This window comes from Leptidea sinapis, chromosome 9 (genome assembly GCF_905404315.1).
Source record: "Leptidea sinapis chromosome 9, ilLepSina1.1, whole genome shotgun sequence".
NCBI lineage: Eukaryota > Metazoa > Arthropoda > Insecta > Lepidoptera > Pieridae > Leptidea > Leptidea sinapis.
Genome location: NC_066273.1, coordinates 4261910 through 4279306, shown reverse-complemented (window position 1 = coordinate 4279306; position 17397 = coordinate 4261910). Strand labels below are relative to the sequence as shown.

At 35.9% G+C, this 17397-nt stretch overlaps 2 protein-coding genes across 3 annotated transcripts in view; one reads left to right on the top strand and one right to left on the bottom strand.

The window, feature by feature from the left end:
* The window catches only part of LOC126965930 (nuclear pore membrane glycoprotein 210), a 49842-nt gene extending 38287 nt beyond the window's left edge, over positions 1-11555 (bottom strand). The window contains exons 1-11 of the mRNA XM_050809724.1: positions 11289-11555; positions 11053-11203; positions 10194-10314; positions 9195-9282; positions 8326-8556; positions 6905-7376; positions 5739-5824; positions 4799-4975; positions 3807-3938; positions 2915-3000; positions 1034-1197 (exon numbers count right to left, since the gene is read on the bottom strand). Coding sequence (XP_050665681.1) covers positions 1034-1197; positions 2915-3000; positions 3807-3938; positions 4799-4975; positions 5739-5824; positions 6905-7376; positions 8326-8556; positions 9195-9282; positions 10194-10314; positions 11053-11203; positions 11289-11446 — 1866 coding nt within the window. The 5' untranslated portion in view covers positions 11447-11555. The remainder of the gene's footprint in view (positions 1-1033; positions 1198-2914; positions 3001-3806; positions 3939-4798; positions 4976-5738; positions 5825-6904; positions 7377-8325; positions 8557-9194; positions 9283-10193; positions 10315-11052; positions 11204-11288) is intronic.
* LOC126965958 (protein 5NUC-like) overlaps positions 1-17397 on the top strand; it is a 203257-nt gene that overhangs the window by 155820 nt on the left and 30040 nt on the right. The window lies entirely within an intron of this gene.

The window sequence follows — 17397 nt, the reverse complement described above, 5'->3', positions numbered from 1 at the left end:
AGGCGCACATTATTCTTATTATTTCCGAACGGGAAAAAACCTAACGTTCGGTTCGTAAGAACGGAAAAAACTCAATGACGTCATCCCGAACGCAGCTCTCGCGTACATTTCGGCTCAGCCGCCGCACACGCACGGAAATTTCAATTCAGATCCGCGCGAGCTTTGTAGCGAGTGGACGTCTATAGATTCATTGTAGGTAACTGTGTGAAGCTAAAAATTTAATAATTGCCGTCGAACAATATTCATGCATATGGGATCAATAATGCAGACTTCCACGTACTACAAAGCTGTGGAATGAGCTTCCTTGTGCGGTGTTTCCGGGACGATACGATATGGGTACCTTCAAATAAGCGCGTACACCTTCCTTAAAGGCCGGCAACGCTCTTGTGATTCCTCTGGTGTTGCAAGAGAGTGTAGGCGGCGGTGATCACTTAACACCAGGTGACCCGTACGCTCGTTTGTCCTCCTATTCCTTAAAGAACTACCACAATGGAGACGTAAAGGACTTGGCTTGGGAACATAACATATGCAAAATGGTTTTTAATAACTCTTAAATTTTTATTAACACTTACGTGTGCTTTCACAATAAGTGTCTCTATTCGTACTGGTTGTAAAAAAATCCGAACAAAAAAACCGGACGTTTGCGCTAGTCTCACGGAATTCCGAATCTGAATTCCTGATCAGGAAACATAATCCGGTAATAATAATAATAATATTGACACACTTTTCACACAAATTATCTTGCCCCAAGTTAAGCATATATAGACTGTGTTATGGGTTACAAGACAATGATATATTTAATACAATATACTTACTTAAACATACATAAATTTATATAAACATACATAAATACATTTAAACATCCATGACTCGGAAACAAACATCCATATTCATCATATAAATGCTTGCACCTAGAGGGATTCGAACCCGGGACCTCTAGCTTAGTAGGTGGGATCGCTAACCACTCGGCTATACAGGTCGTCCGGTATCCGAACGTTTGCGCCCAGCCTTATATTGTCTGGTTAATACGTACTGGGACAGTGGCTCCTGTCAGAAGTGCGGCGGCAGCAGGCCACACCAGCGCGGGGGCGGCCGTGACGGTGATTCGAGCAACCTCTCCCGCACGTCCCCGGGACACTCTCACTGTGGAAACCCCACGCGACTCCCACCAGCACTCCATCACGCAACAGGCTCCATCTACATCAAAATTTTATTTGTGTATTAGCTAGAAGTGAGGGTTATCACTTTAAAAACATAAAATATTGTTTAGATTTACAAGAGCGACATCTCAAATCAATTTCCTAATATGCAAATATTGGGGTTGAGCAGGTTGTCAACTGTAAAGTAGATCCTGTAGATGAAGCCACAGCCTGAGAGTTGAACAAAGCAAACGGGATTTTATAACGATACGTTACTCGAACGGTTGGCTCAGTTGGTTAGAGCAGTTGCACGGAACGCCGGTGGTCGTGGGTTCGAGACCCGCATCGTTCACAAAATTTTGTTTTTCAAATTTTATTTGTGTATTAATTCTAGAAGTGAGGGTTATCACGTTAAAAACATAAAATATTGTTTAAAATATTATTAATTTACCATTAGGAGGCGCCTTTGCACAAGATGCCGGCTAGATTATGAATACCAACAATAACAGCGCCTTTTTCTGCCATGAAGCATTAATATAATAATAAGCTTTATTTGCGAAAACTGCCACCAAATTTTTGTACAAGTACAATAGATATGAACAATTAACATTATATAAATAAAGAAAAAATAAATATAGAGATATTAATGCTTTAAAACATGAAAGGATTATTTAATAACTAGAATGATAACAAACGAGGCAGCAGCACGATTCGCAAAAAGGAAAGTTCTCAGCAAACGTTAGGACGTATATTCCTAACACTGATATCATGAACTTCCTAGATTTTTTGTTTTGATATCTAAACATTATTGTGTTTCGGTCTGAAGGTAGTAAAATTCCTGGGCAAATGAGACTCAACATCTTTTGTCTCAAAGTGACGAGCGCAATTGTAGTGAGGCTGAACAGGATTGTTTATCAGCAGCACTGCATTGTAACGGGCAGAGTGTATCAATTACCATCAGCTGAACGTCCTGCTCGTATCGGCCCTTACTTTTATAAATCAAAGCGTGCACCAATTACCAGTATGGGCAACATAGGAGCTTGAGCATGGTACGTCCTATGTATATGCCTAGAGAAAATTATTAAAGGTTTACTGCGATAAATGTTTGGTACAAATACCAAAGTAAAGCCAACGAAATCTCCATTGTTTCTTACTTGCCATTGGATACCCATACAAACACACTCACACTCTTTTGTTTATGTCATTATTGGCGTCATTCGTAACTCAGAGTCAGAATATGGACGATGATACGAGATGATACCAAAATGGTGTCAAAGGGATAAAGCCAATTTTTACTATTATCTATCGTACATTCACGTATTTCTGGTACCACACCGTTGCCAGGTTATCATGAATATTTTAACATGCAGTGTAGTTCTTATTTTTATGATGTTGCTGAGTTACTTCTTCGTGAAAATGTTAAAGAATGAAAAAAATAATTATGAACGATGCGGGACTAGAACCCGCGACCTCTCGCGTACCATGCGAGGGCTCTTCCAACTGAGCGTACCGTTCGAGTGACGTATCGTTGATAAAATGTTGTATGCTTTGTTCAACTTTCAGGTTGTGGCTCCATCTACACGATCTACTTTACTGCATCGTTCATAAAATTTTATTTTTAAATTTTATTTGTGTATTAATCCCAGAAGTGAAGGTTATCACTTTAAAAACATAACAAATTGTTCGTAAGTTTTTCCAAAATACCAATCACATAATATCATAATACAATAATCCGTTTTAACAATTAAATTAAAATTGCTAGTGTAAATACTTACCAAGTGGTTCTATCCAGGGCACAGCAGTGACGTTGAAGGGCTCCGGGCCATCAAGTAATGAAACAGCAAATGAATTGCAGTCACATCTGGAAATAATTAAAATATTTTCTATTGGAATTGTAGAAGAAACGGATCTTTGATTGAATTGTTGATGAGTGATCATACCGAAGTATCTCTTTCCTTTCAGGTGCATGCACTCTTTGAAGGTATCCATCAAAGAGAATGTAAATACTACGTAATAAGAGGCGGTACTGTCTAAGTAAAAAAATTAATTTAGTTTAGTTGAAACGTGCAGTGAGCTTTGACATATGTTTGAAATATTTATTTCAATTGGGTGACGAAGTATAATCCGGCTAACTTTGAAATCGATCAGTTGCTGAAAAAGGTAGTGGATTTCGGCTATCTCCGTTATTTTACAAGATTATAGCCGTCATCTGTCAATCTAATAATGACTGCACGTTTCATACAATCGAGTGAATCACTTTATTTTTAGAAAGTTTCGTTAGGCTGGTATCAATGTTCATTTCGAGTTGTATGTGGAAGAATATTCTCCAAGACCACGCTTTGAATGTCACAAATATTACATCTGACATACATTTGACAACCACATGTAAAAATGCAGTCAATTTTCTGTAAGTACTTATAACAATAGTTACTTGAGTCATTTGATAATGTTATTATATTCAACCCTCACCTCTGGGATAAAGAATACTAATTTAATTTGTGACAAAATTTATGACGATACGGGGTTAGAACCCACTCCTCTCGTGTTAAGTCCCAGCACTCTTTCCAACTAAGCCCTGCTTCCGGGTGATCCTTAAATCTTAGTATTAAAGTAGTTCAACTATCGGATTGTGACTGTGTTATAAAAACATTCTGTGACAAATAGTACCTGTGAAAGTTGAACAGCTCTCCAGTAGCGGGGTGAGTAGCTGAAAGCGCGATGTGCAGGTGATGAGGACGAGAGACGCGCGCGTGCCCCGAGCTGGATACCTGCACGAGCTCTGGGATTGCCGAAAGTATCCTGGAATAGGTAAATACACATAATCACACGTGTGTTTGGAAGAAGACAGAGACTAAATGGAGTGACATTTTGTCACGGTCCCGACATACTGCTTAAGCTGCATTACCCATCAAATATTCATCCAAAAAATTAGCGCTGTTTTAGGTACGTAGTCACTGCTTGCGGTCGGGGGCGTAGTGTACGAATTTGTGCATGAATTAAAAGATTCAGTTTTTTTATGACAATAACGGACGCAACTAGTAGAATGTTCAGCTGGTCGTAATTGATCCGCCCTGTACATTACAAAACAGTGCCACTCAGGGTTTTTAAAAAAACCCAAACATTCTAAGCGACAATACAATTGCGGCAAATAATTACACCAATTAAAAATACTACAGAAACATACAATAAAAACTAAACTCACAATCAAAGATCTGAAGCAAATCTCTGCCTACGCGTCTATTTGGCAGAGTTTTAGTTTAGTTGTGACCGCGCTTTGAATGCAACACCACGCAGTGACACAGTTCAGTGAAAACTGTCCAAATAGCAGCATATCCAAACTTAAAAAGGACTAAATTGAGTAACGAACTTGACGTTTTTAATAATTTTGCTAAATAATTACATTTGGATTACTAAAACAAATTGTCCTCCTCCTCGTATGACATAGGGTTACTACTTCTAATGAGCGTATACAACGGACTTTGAACATTACTGCCACGAAATAAGGCCTTAATTTGAATGAAAATTTTGTTATCCGTTTATGTTAATGTATACTTATAAATAATATAATAATATAAATAGAATGATTTTTTTAATAGGCGATTAGGAGTCTAGATGTTTATTGCACGTCAATGACTAAAACTAATTATATAATTGCTTACCTTCCAACTGCATTAATATGATGATAATTTTCTAGATAGACATTGACATCAAGTTGACCCACACCTCGTACTGTGAGTAACCCACTCGGTGACAATTTCAGTGCACTGTGGTAATTATCTCCCTCGGACCACAAAACGGGTTGGTCACCTCCACCACTATGCTTCAGCTGAATCTCTCTGAAAAAATTATATAGATTCCAAATTATTTATTTTACTCAATTTTTTTTATCTATAGGATGTTGTGATGAAGACATGTGGTAGCCGAATCGTCTCAATCTCAAAAAACTTCTAAACAAAATTACCAATTACGATTTTTTTTCCGGCTTTTTCTAAAGAAGCAGGTAGTTATTTGCTTTTTTATATGTATTTCGGAATCGAACAAAATATCGATGTAAATGAATGACAAAAAAAAATTAAATCGGTTTAGCCATTTTCGCGTTTTATATGTTGCTCCACTTTTGTCTGATACTTGTGTTTATTTTAAGGCCGTGTCACATAAAAGGAACTGTGAACAAAAGCGTGAAAGCTAGATACACTTTCTCTTTCGTGTAATAGCTTTGTATCGCCGTAGTTCTTTATAATGTATGGACATATCAATTGTTATTTATAATTCGTCAGTATAACTCCGTAGACGCCTTATAAATAACGAGTACTTTACACACGACACTGGGGATACAGATCTTACATAAATCCACATTAGCCAGTAGCAATTGTTTACGACTCTTAAAATATTATTACTACCCGACCAATTACGATATGTTGTTCTCCCGCTCACTTCAGTTGGTTGACTAAACTGTTTACATTGCAGATATGTAGGTATAAGTCTACAGGGTTCTAAGGTTGATGTATGTTGATGATACGAAAAATATTTAGACGAATTAATCGTATTACAAGACATATAATAATTAGTAGATTAATTAGTTACTATCTATATACTTACTGTTTACTATCTGTCCATGCGACATACATCTCAGGAGGCACAATTTGCAATGGGCTAATAGCAAATCCAGATGTTTGACCTTGTACCTACAATATAAATTATTAAATATATACAAATATTTCTTTTTACAAAAACAAATAAATAGATATCACCCTATGGAATTCTACATGCCAATTTCAACACATCATATACCTAAAGGCTTACAAAGCCAACTACAGATTAAAAAATAATAGTTAAAAAAAACTAAAAAGCACGCTTTATATAAAATTCAACTAAAAGATAGAATTTATTTTCTTTTTAGGTCTAGCACCTACTTTGTTGTATTTGAGTAATATAACAGGGGTGTTTCCTTTGCATAATAGTGGATATATGCTATCAAGCACTACATTTTGTGTTTTAGCCTGTAGGGTGACTAAGCAACTGAGACTTAAATCTCAAGGTGATGAGATCAAGTACAGTGCAGCATTGGATTATGGGTTCTGAATAATCCTGAGTGGCACAGCATCATAATGGGCTAGGGTTATACCACTAGGGGGTATCCCGGGTTCGAATCCCGGTAGGTGCAAGCATTTATATGATGAATATGGATGTTTGTTTCCGAGTCATGGATGTTTAGATGTATTTATGTATGTTTATATGAATTTATGTATGTTTAAGTAAGTACATTGTATTAAATATATCGTTGTCTTGTAACCCATAACACAGGCTATATATGCTTAACTTGGGGCAAGATAATTTGTGTAAAAAGTGTGTCATTACACTCACTCAGTCATCTGTCAACGCGCATCGAGATAGGATGTGCAAATTTTGCTATCGCGTCAATTGCGTGATTTTTGGTCTTATACTGTTAGTTAATTAGTATATTATATTATATTATAATTACAAAATTTTCGGTGTTTGTCGCCGCCCGCCCGCCCCCCGCTACATGAATGAAATGGGTGTGTGGGCGGGGTAAAATGAACATGAGGTGTCCAAACTTTTATAATTAGGTACGTTATTACCTTTTTTTTTCACTTTTTTTTAATGTGCTTATTTTCAGAAAATCAATATTTATATGTTCTCACTACTTGATACCAATATACGCCTTAAGATATAGTACAAGATTTTCTTAACATCCTGTATGTATATGACACATAAAAAAAAATTTTTGGAATAATAATCACTACCTTCTCTGTAATAGTTCTTCCAGCTATAGAATACAATCGAGCCACAACAGTAAATTTTCCTGAATTTTGTGCCACTGCATTCGTCAACGTTCCATTTTCTGTGGATCTCAACAATTCCACATTTGCATCTCCTTCAACTGAAAGTCTAATTAAAACATCTGGACCTGCTGTTAATGCATGCCCGTCTCCATCTAACAATAAACAATATATTGTAAATTCTTCTCCTTCTATAAGCAAGCCAGGTGGTCGTATATTTACTCTGATGGAGTACGGTTGAACAACATTTAAAATCCCGGTAGCCACTTCTGTAGATCCAGACATTAAGTGCACAGCTGTTGTACCAAGCTCTTTGCCTCTGACAATACTCAGAGCATCTTCAAGAATTGCAATTGGTGATTTGTCTACTTTTATATTATACATGGTGTCTGCAACATTTTGTACTGTCAAACGGCCTGCTTTAGCTCTTATGACCCTGCAAATAACATAATATTTATTAACTGTAAAATAAAAATGGATTTCTGTATGGGGCTCCCTAGTAACAGCTCCTTACATTTAACCACAATGAATAGTGGCTCGAAACTATTTCGATATAGAGCAAACCTACACCTTAAAGACTGACTTTTTTACTTTATTTTCTTTTTTTTTTTTAATGAAAATACGGGACGAGACAATCAGGATGTTCAGCTGATGGTAATTGATACACCCTGCCCATTACAATTCAGTGCCGCTACGGGTAAATGAAAAGCCCAAAAATTCTGAGTGGCACTACAATTACGCTCGTTACCTTGAGACAGAAGATGTTAAGTCTTATTTCACTAGCTACGGCGCCCTTCAGACCGAAACACAGTAATGCTTCATGGCAGGAATAGTTGCCGTTGTGGTACCCATAATCTAGCCGGCATCCTGTGCAAAGGAGCTTTGGTAAATTTTCTTTCATCAGGTGCAAAAAGTATTGCATGTTCAGAATACAATTTGATAAGTGGCAAATTATTTCGAAATTTAAATAAAAAATATTTGTTTGTTATAGTTTTTGTTCTACAGAGAAAAGCTTTTTCAATAAGTGTAGGCGAAGAAATCCGAATTGTGACTGTACTGTCAAAAAATATATAATGATATTTTTGTTATTTGTAATTACTGTTGAATTAATATTTTTATTTAGAATTAAAATTCTATACACACAACTTATAGTTCTTTAAATACTAAAGCTGTTAATGCTGGTGAGGTGATTCAAATTGCTTAAATGCCTAAGAAAATTAATTTAGTTTGTACTGATAGAAAAAAATTGTATATCATGTAAATTTGTTCATAAAAAAAATATGTATTTTTTACATATAAATAATATAAATAACATAAAATATAAAATAACATGATATATTAACTGTTATTCCTATTATAAGTGAGATTAAAAATAAATTACTTACTTGTATTGAAGAGCATCACCTGGAGCAATATAGGCTGTAGCTGGATTTAAAACCACACTTGCAATCACTTGTAAGGTGAAGTCTGTGCATATACTCTGTAGGCACACTGTCACCTTTGAATCTCCCATAGCCTTGCCATACAAAAGCACTGAATGGGCGTGAAGTCCTCTGGCTTCCAGCTCAGATATGCCTTTGGGTGCTTCATAGTCTGTTTTGGTCCACGGAACCAAACTGTTATAATAATAAAATCCAAATTAATTATTTTACATATGGGGTTAATTAATGTGAAAATACATCAAAAAAGACTTATACAATTCACCAATATGAATATATTAATCGCAATTTCTTATTTTTTCTCAAAATTCGGTTTAAAGAACTTTAATTTCTCATTAAGACTGTCGTCACTTACATGAGAACATAAAATCAGTGAGTGAGAGGCAAATTTACTCATGCTGCTTTCCGGTTTTTAAGCGGGTGGTCCAAGTTACAAGATATAGTTTATTGTTATTATGATAAGATGTTTTTATTCATTGCTTTGTAAATGATATAGCAGCCTTTGTTTGAAAATGATGAGCGAAGTCGCTTCTCTAACAGTTTTCGGAAGCTTATTATATAGCTATGCTCCTGCAAATGTTATATTATTTTTACCATAGTTGGTTCTAATACTAGGTAGGACAAGGTGTTTGGCGCGACATAATACATATTTGTTGGTATTGTTTTTTGTTGTTTTACTAATTACTTAATCTAAGTGTAAATGAGTAGCACTTAACACAGTATAGAAATTTAATAAAATTAAAATATAATCTTGTTCTGTAATAATAATTATTATTATTATTATTAATTACTTAAATATTTTTAATACAACTTACTCTACTATAGGATCATCATTGAGTGTGCTCCCAGTATTTTCAATCCTCCAATCGAAATCTATGCCTTCCAATGTAGAAAACTTGTTACCTATTAAAAAATATGATAATTTAGTCAATGTATTTCAGTTTATACATAATTGACTAAATTCAACCAAATTATTAAGCCCCAAACTAGAACTATAGTCTAGAAATATACCAATTATTGTATTGTCCAATATTAAGTATAGACTTTTTGGGTACACCTAGGCTGTATATTATCTGGCAATAGAATTTTGATTTGCCAAATGATCCTATTATATGTAAAATGCAAAGCATATCATTTTAAAATTCATAAATTTAATTAGCAACAAGTACCAGAAAGTTTTTTTTATGAAAAAAAGGGATAAGGCAACCAAGACAGTCAAGTCAAGATGTTAAATGATACACCATGACCATTACAGTGCAGTGCTGCTCAGGATTCGACAATGGTGATTATTGATACAAAAATGTTAAGTCTTATTAGCCCACTAATTTCACTAGCTATGGCACCCTTCAAACCAAAACACAATAATGCTTGCACATTCCTGCAGAGATAGGTGCCACTGTGGTTCCCAACTAGCTGGCATCCTGTGCAAAGAAGCCTCACCCTGGTAGTAAGCATAGTTCAATACCTTTTTTTGCTAAGGGTACCCTCAAATAAGTGGGTACACAAAACTAAAATTCTAAAAACTATAATGATTTCTCTAGCCTTGGATTGTAAATGAAAGTAACTGAAGTACACTAATCTAGCGGTCGCAACATTTGTGTACTCTCTTATCTTTCTAACAGCATATGCCACAGAGCTGATTCTATCTGCTAGTTGGGCAGTATGTGGACCCCACTTAAGCTTTTTATCTAATGTGATACCCAAGAAGACCGTAGTTGTAATCTCTGGTCTCTGTAATTTATAAGTACGCTGTTTTTTTTTTGTTTGTTTTTTAGTTTTTTTTTTTTAATAGGAGTAAGTGAACATAGTAGTACCTTGTTCATCATAAGCAATAACTTCAAATGCTTCAGGTGCTTCTTCCAAATACAACTTCCAAGTTGTACTTATTATTTTCAGAAAGCTGATTTTATCGATATCAACATCACCTCTTATGATCTGTGGATAAAAAAGGTGTTCACCTAACTTAAATAAGTACATGTCAATGTAGGTGGAAACATTTATATGGTTTCTATTTTGTCAGACACCAATATCATATTAACCCTTTATTGGATTAGTATGTCAGTAAAAACACTGACCATAACATGCATCTCATCTAATACATAGAAGAAGTATACAACATTATACATAACTAGTACATAATTACCGAAAAAGATCAGGATATGTAGAATAGTTAAGAGATTGTAAATAAGCAGTCATATTTATTGGAAAATCATGGAAGTATTACATATTAAACATTACAAAAACACTGCCTAAAATGATGGACATAATACCTTTATTTTAAAGTGTATAATTACATTCTTACATTGGTAAGAATTTTACTAGTATTGGAGAGGGGTGAGGAACTACCAATTTATGAATAAAATTTAAAAAAATATAGGTATGGAGTTTTGTGGGATCCTTTTTGACATATTTTTTTTATTCCTTAATGTGTCCAATACCAACTACCAGTTCTTACACTACCTAATGAATTTTAAATTAATTGTGCATAATTATTATTAATGTCAAAGCCTTAGATGAGATTTGAGGGATAGTTGTTTGTTTATATGAAAATACATACATAAACAATTATAAGTCAAAGAACCAACAGGCCAACATAGATAGGGACTTTAGAATGAAATATCGTAATTATCTGAATTGAACTGAAATTCCCGCCAAAAAATTTAATTTGTGTACCTCATTAGAATTTAGTTCCTCAGCTAAAATTATGACTGAACCCGGAGGTACACATGATTTGGAGACAGAAACTCGGGCACTACGGGAACAGTGACCCCATGTATCATCATAAATAGGCTCCAAATCAATGATGTCATCGCGAGACAAGCTCCTGAAATTGAAATTTGATTATATCCATGCTGAGTATTATATTTAGCATTTTAATAAATATATTTGCGATATATCAGTTTACTCACCATGTATAGCACCCTCCTTCTATAATTTCAAACGTAAAATTTACATTTCGGTTCTCAAACCACGGTAGTAAGACTCGAGGTGTATTAATTTTAGCCCCATCGCACAGAAATATAAATGTAAGAAATACACACAAGAAATAACCCCCGGTGGATGCCATAGCCAATTCAAATTTTTAAGACATTTATACTATAATACACTTATAATAGCAACTTTAATATATTTCGAAACAACCTCAAAACTTACTGTCAACAAACATTACCATTGACCGAAAGTCCAAAAACGAAATCATGAAATAATAAATATCAATCAACTGAAGTCTGAAATCTGAACCATGACTGACACATTGTCATACTCATGCTACTGTCAGTGTCATATTTATAACACTCTTTCTTTTTGCATTTATTGCTATTACTAAAACGCATAAGCTTTTTTTCGGTAGCTAACACGCGTGAGTCGAGTGTTATTACAGTTTATAATTACATTTTCTCACAGTGCCTATTAATAACTTGTGTATAGCAGTTTTTATTATCTTATTGGTGGTGGAGTATTTTTACTAGTAAGTATTTATTAACAATTTAACATAGATATCTAATTGCGTGCTTACTAACTTAGACTTACTACCAACTTATCCATTATGGATATAACCCCCCCAGAACCTCCGGATCCTCCGGATGTTCCATTACCTGGATCGAAACGTCGTTTACAGGACAGCGCAACACATAACGCAAATGCAGTCTCTAAAAAGACAATTATTGATACCGATATGGCTTCTGCATCCATACAGAATATATATAATCACCCAACTTTAGTTGTGGGGATTAAAGAATACACCTCATTAGATAAAGGTCCATTTATTATTCATGTTTCCCGCACTGAAGAAGATCCCTCTTCAGGTTTAACAATAAGACCTATAAAATTTGGTCAACTTTTATACAGACATAAAGTTGCCAATATATGCCCGGATGGTATTCAAAAAGTTGGTAGGAATAAAATAGCAGTAACCTTCAAATCAGCTTCAGATGCCAACAAATTTTTAGATAACCCACTTTTAACTGCAAACAAATATGAAGCAAATATACCTAATTATAATATTACAAAGATGGGTATTGTCCGCCAGGTTCCGGTGGACTTATCCATGAATGAGTTTGTCGAGTCAGTTGATCTTCCCACAGGTTGTGGAAAGATTTTAAAAGCTCGCAGACTCAATAGAAAAGTTATTGAGGATAATAAAGTTTCTTGGATCCCAACCCAAACTATAGTTATAACTTTCCAAGGCCAATCACTCCCTACCAGAATATTCCTATTCCATAACTCCCTTCCAGTAGAAACTTACCTCTTCCCCACCATTCAATGTCAGAACTGCAGCAGATTTGGACACATTAAAACTACATGCAGATCCAACTCAAGGTGTTATAAATGTGCCCAATCCCACTCTGGTGACTCATGTAATATACTAGAAAAAGATGCAAATTGTATTAATTGTTCTGGACAACATTTTTCCACCAATAAAGGTTGTCCTGAACATGGTAGGCAAAGAACAATTAAAATAATAATGTCACAAGAGAACATCTCTTATGTAGAGGCAGCAAAGCGTTGCCCAAAATCTACAAGGCCATTCACAGAAATTCTAAGTAATCCTTCCTCATCCCATAATGCCCCTACAACCCACACGAGCCAGACTAGTATTCCTTCTGCTCCAACTACCTCATATAGGAAAACTGTTACTTCTCTTCCACACTCTAGAGCCCCATTAAGCAAGTCCTATGATAAAGCTGCTCATCAGGCCATTATTGCTGAGGTACCTTCAGTGTTCCCCAATGGCTCAGCATTAATGCATCAGTCTATTCCCTCCTCTACAGTACAGAATGAAAACCTCCTGGAGGTTCTCCTTTCACTCATTCTAAGTCTCATATCAAGTAACACTCTTAACATACCGTCCAACGTTGCCCATAAACTATCTCACATCTTATCCCTTTGTAACAATCATGGCCCCAGTGACCATCCTTCAATGGAACACCAGAAGCCTACGTCCTAGGAAACCAAGCCTTATTCATCTTATAAATAAATACCTTCCCTCTGCCATCGCCATATCTGAGACATGGCTGGCCCCTGGATCACACTTCAGGGTCCCGGGCTATGCATGCCTCAGGGATGATCGAGCAGATGGTGTTGGTGCAGGCTGTGCCTTATTTATAAGACGCACCCTTCCCTTTTCCCCAATAATCCTTCCAAACCAACATCCTGGTATAAATATTGTTGCTGCAAAAGTTTTGAACATCTCCATGGTCTCTATATACATCCCTCAACCTCATTCAACTATGATTGCAGACATCCTCCATTTAATCTCGTCTATTCCCTCTCCTATGATTCTAATGGGAGATTTTAATGCACATCACATGTCTTGGGGCTCTAGCACTACTGATTATTTTTCTCTTTCCCTTCTTGATATTTTTGATGAATGTAATCTTTGCATAATAAATGATGGCTCTCCAACCCGCAGGGTTGCTCCTTCTCAAAATCCAAAAAGTGCAGTTGACCTGACCCTATGTTCTCCTTGTCTTGCTTCTCTTATTTCTTGGAACATCCTTCAAAATTCTAATGGCAGTGATCACTATCCTATTATCATTTCATTACCTGATAAAGTAATCCCTGCTCAAAATTTTTCCCCTTCTCTCAAATACAGATTAACAAATGCTAATTGGCAGCAATTTTCCACTTGCCTTGATGAAAAAATTTTAAGCTTTCCCAATCCTAACCATTCAAATGCTGTTGAAAATTATAATAAATTAGCAGAGGCCATGATATATAGTGCTGACCAAAATTTTCCCATAAAAAAACCATCCAATAGTAAAATTTCAACTCCTTGGTGGGATTCAGATTGCACCAAGGCTGCTAAGGATAGAAAATTAGCCGAAAAAACATATAATAGGAGCATGACTTTGACCAACTTCATTAATTATAAAAAAGCTGCTGCCAAGGCCACTAATTTATTTGCCAAAAAGAAAAAACAAGGTTGGATCAATTTTTGCCAGAGCTTATCTCCCTGTACTCCATCTACAATTGTATGGAAACAAGTTAAAAAATTTAGGGGTTCTTACAATCCTTCGGAGCATGACTCAAGTGTAGATCCATCTGTATGGCTTGAATCCTTTGCAGATAGGTTGTCTCCCCCTTCAGTTCCTAATGAAGACTATCTCCCTTCACCTCCAACCCCTCTCTCATCAACTCATAGTTTAGACTCCCCTTTCTCTTTTTCAGAACTCCTTCTGGCATTGGATGGCTTAGTTGACACTTCTCCCGGGGCCGATGGCATCCCCTATTCTTTCCTTAAACAATCTTCAATCAGATCCCAAGAATATTATCTCAAAATTATCAATAACCTATTTGATGTCGGTGCCATACCTCCATCTTGGAAAAATCAAGTGATCATTCCTATACTCAAGCCAGGTCAGAGTCCATCTAAAGCCACCAGTTATAGACCTATTGCCCTATCATCTGCTCTTGCAAAAATATGTGAACATATGATCAAACATCGACTTGAGTGGTTTGTTGAATACAATAACCTCATTTCCGATTCCCAGTTTGGATTCAGAAAGGGGAAGAGCTCATTAGATAGCTTGGGTATCCTTACCACTGATATAAGATTAGCCCTTTTCCAAAAAGAACCTCTTTTGGCAGTTTTTCTAGATATAGAATCCGCATATGATAACGTGTCTCTTCCTCTGCTCAGGAGCAAACTCATTCAGCTGAGTATTCCAGCGAAGTTAACTCGATTCATATGCAATATGCTAATGGAGCGAACAATTACCATTAAAGGCCCATCCTCATACCTACCTCCTAAAACAGTTTGGAAAGGTTTACCTCAAGGTTCTGTTCTCAGTCCTTTACTATACAACCTGTATACCTCTGATATTTCTAGCACAGTTTCCCCCTTTTGCCAAATCTTGCAATATGCAGATGATATTGTTCTATATACTTCTGATAAGTCTATACAGGCTTCTTCTAATCGTTTGTGTCATGCTCTAGAATATCTCTCATCATACCTCTTGCAACATGGGCTAACACTATCACCTTCCAAAAGTAGGGTAGTTTTATTCACCAACAAAAGACGTCTCCCTGTAATCAAAGTCAAAATTTACAATATTGAAGTTCCTTTTGTCGATAATGTTAAGTTCTTGGGTGTATGGTTGGATCAAAAATTGACAGGTGTAAAGCACTTTAACTACATCTCCCAAAAGTGTGAAAAAAATATTAATATCCTTCGCTCATTATCTGGCGTTTGGTGGGGGGCTCACCCCTTCACCCAAAGATTGCTATACAATGCCATAATTCGTAGCCACATGGATTATGGCACGTTACTTTTGGTTCCAGGCAATAAGGCAGGTTTAGATAAGTTAGACAAATTACAGACAAAATGTTTGCGCATTATATTAGGAGCTATGAAATCTAGTCCTATTAATGCTATGCAGGTCGAGTGTGTAGAACCTCCCCTCTCGCTTCGTCGACAGTTCCTCGCTAATAAACTGTTTTTTAAATTTGCGGAATTCCGGGATCACCCTTTGCTGCATAAATTAGATCAATTAGTTGGCCTATACAACAATAACCAAATTTCTCAAGATAAGAGATCATGTCTTGCCCATAGTTACCTATTGTACTCTCAACTCCCTAACCCCTTTTTTCAACTTTCGAAATTACCGCTATTCTCAATGCCTTTCAATGCACTCACCTTCCAACCCTTAATAATTTTAGATCTGGGCATTAATAAGTTCACCATAGAAGCTAACAAAACATTTTCTCATGTTATGCATTCAGATTTCCAAAATTGGCATAAGATTTTCACTGATGCTTCTAAAATACACATGAGCCCAGTTGGTGTTGCAGTATGGATCCCCTCCACAAGAATTGTATTAAGTTATAGCTGCCCAACTGTCACTTCGGTATTCACAGGGGAAGCAATTGCTATACTTGAAGCTATTTTATTTATTAAGTCCCATGGCCTAAACAATTCTATTATATTATCAGACTCCAAAAGCTGCCTTCAATCCATCCTCTCAAATCCATTTCGCTCAAAAAGTAGGTTTCCAATTATACTTAAGATAAGAGAAAACTTGAAAGAGTGCTATGATCTCAACATCAACATAGTTCTAGCATGGATACCAGGCCATGCAGGTATAATCGGCAATGAAAATGCTGATGCTTGTGCCAGGTCAGCTGCTCATACAGGCTCCCAACAACATTCTCAAATCTTCTCTCATGACTTGTGCTCCACTTTGAAAATAAATATGTTTGAGAGGTGGTCAAACATCTGGCAGGTTACCAAAACTGCTAAAGGCGTCTTTTATGGTGATATACAACCTGTAATCCCTTTAAAACCGTGGTTCTCGAAATTTAGATTCCCCAATAAATCAATAATATCAACAGTTTGCCGGTTACGCTTAAACCACTCTTGCACTCCAGTATTCCTAGCCAAATTAAGAATTAGAGACCATTCTCTATGTGAATGTGGACTTGATGAGGGAAATGTAGACCATTTATTCTTTAATTGCCCTTTAATGAAGTCTTCCTTGTACAACTTTATACCTCCTGAAATCCCCCGCCCCACCTCCATGAAATGCCTCCTCACCTTTGTTTTCACTTCTTTTGTAAATACTTTATGTAAATATATTAAACAGAATAATATTAAGTTTTAACTAACACAATAAATGTTTTATATAAGTAATATTATCAGTGTTTGTCCATTATAATCTAACAGCATGTATATTTGTTTCAGGTATAATAAGAAAATAAATCTGTATTGATTCTGGGCACCGGTCATTACTATAATCACTTATAAATTCGTTTACACCGATCAAATGACACACTCTAAGCTTGTTGGTCTACTGAAACGTGACATTGGCGAGTTGTAGTGCCCCTTCCACAGAAGCCACTAGAAAGAATAGAATAGAATAGAAAAGGCATAAAAGGCATTTATTTTCTCAAAATTGATTCCTTTAGAATTATTTTTGGTGTCATTTCACATTTCACTTTTTGATGTCACTGGAATCGCTTAGCCAAAATAATATAATATAAATAAAAAGTAAGCTGTAAACTTTGCTAAAAAAGCAATAT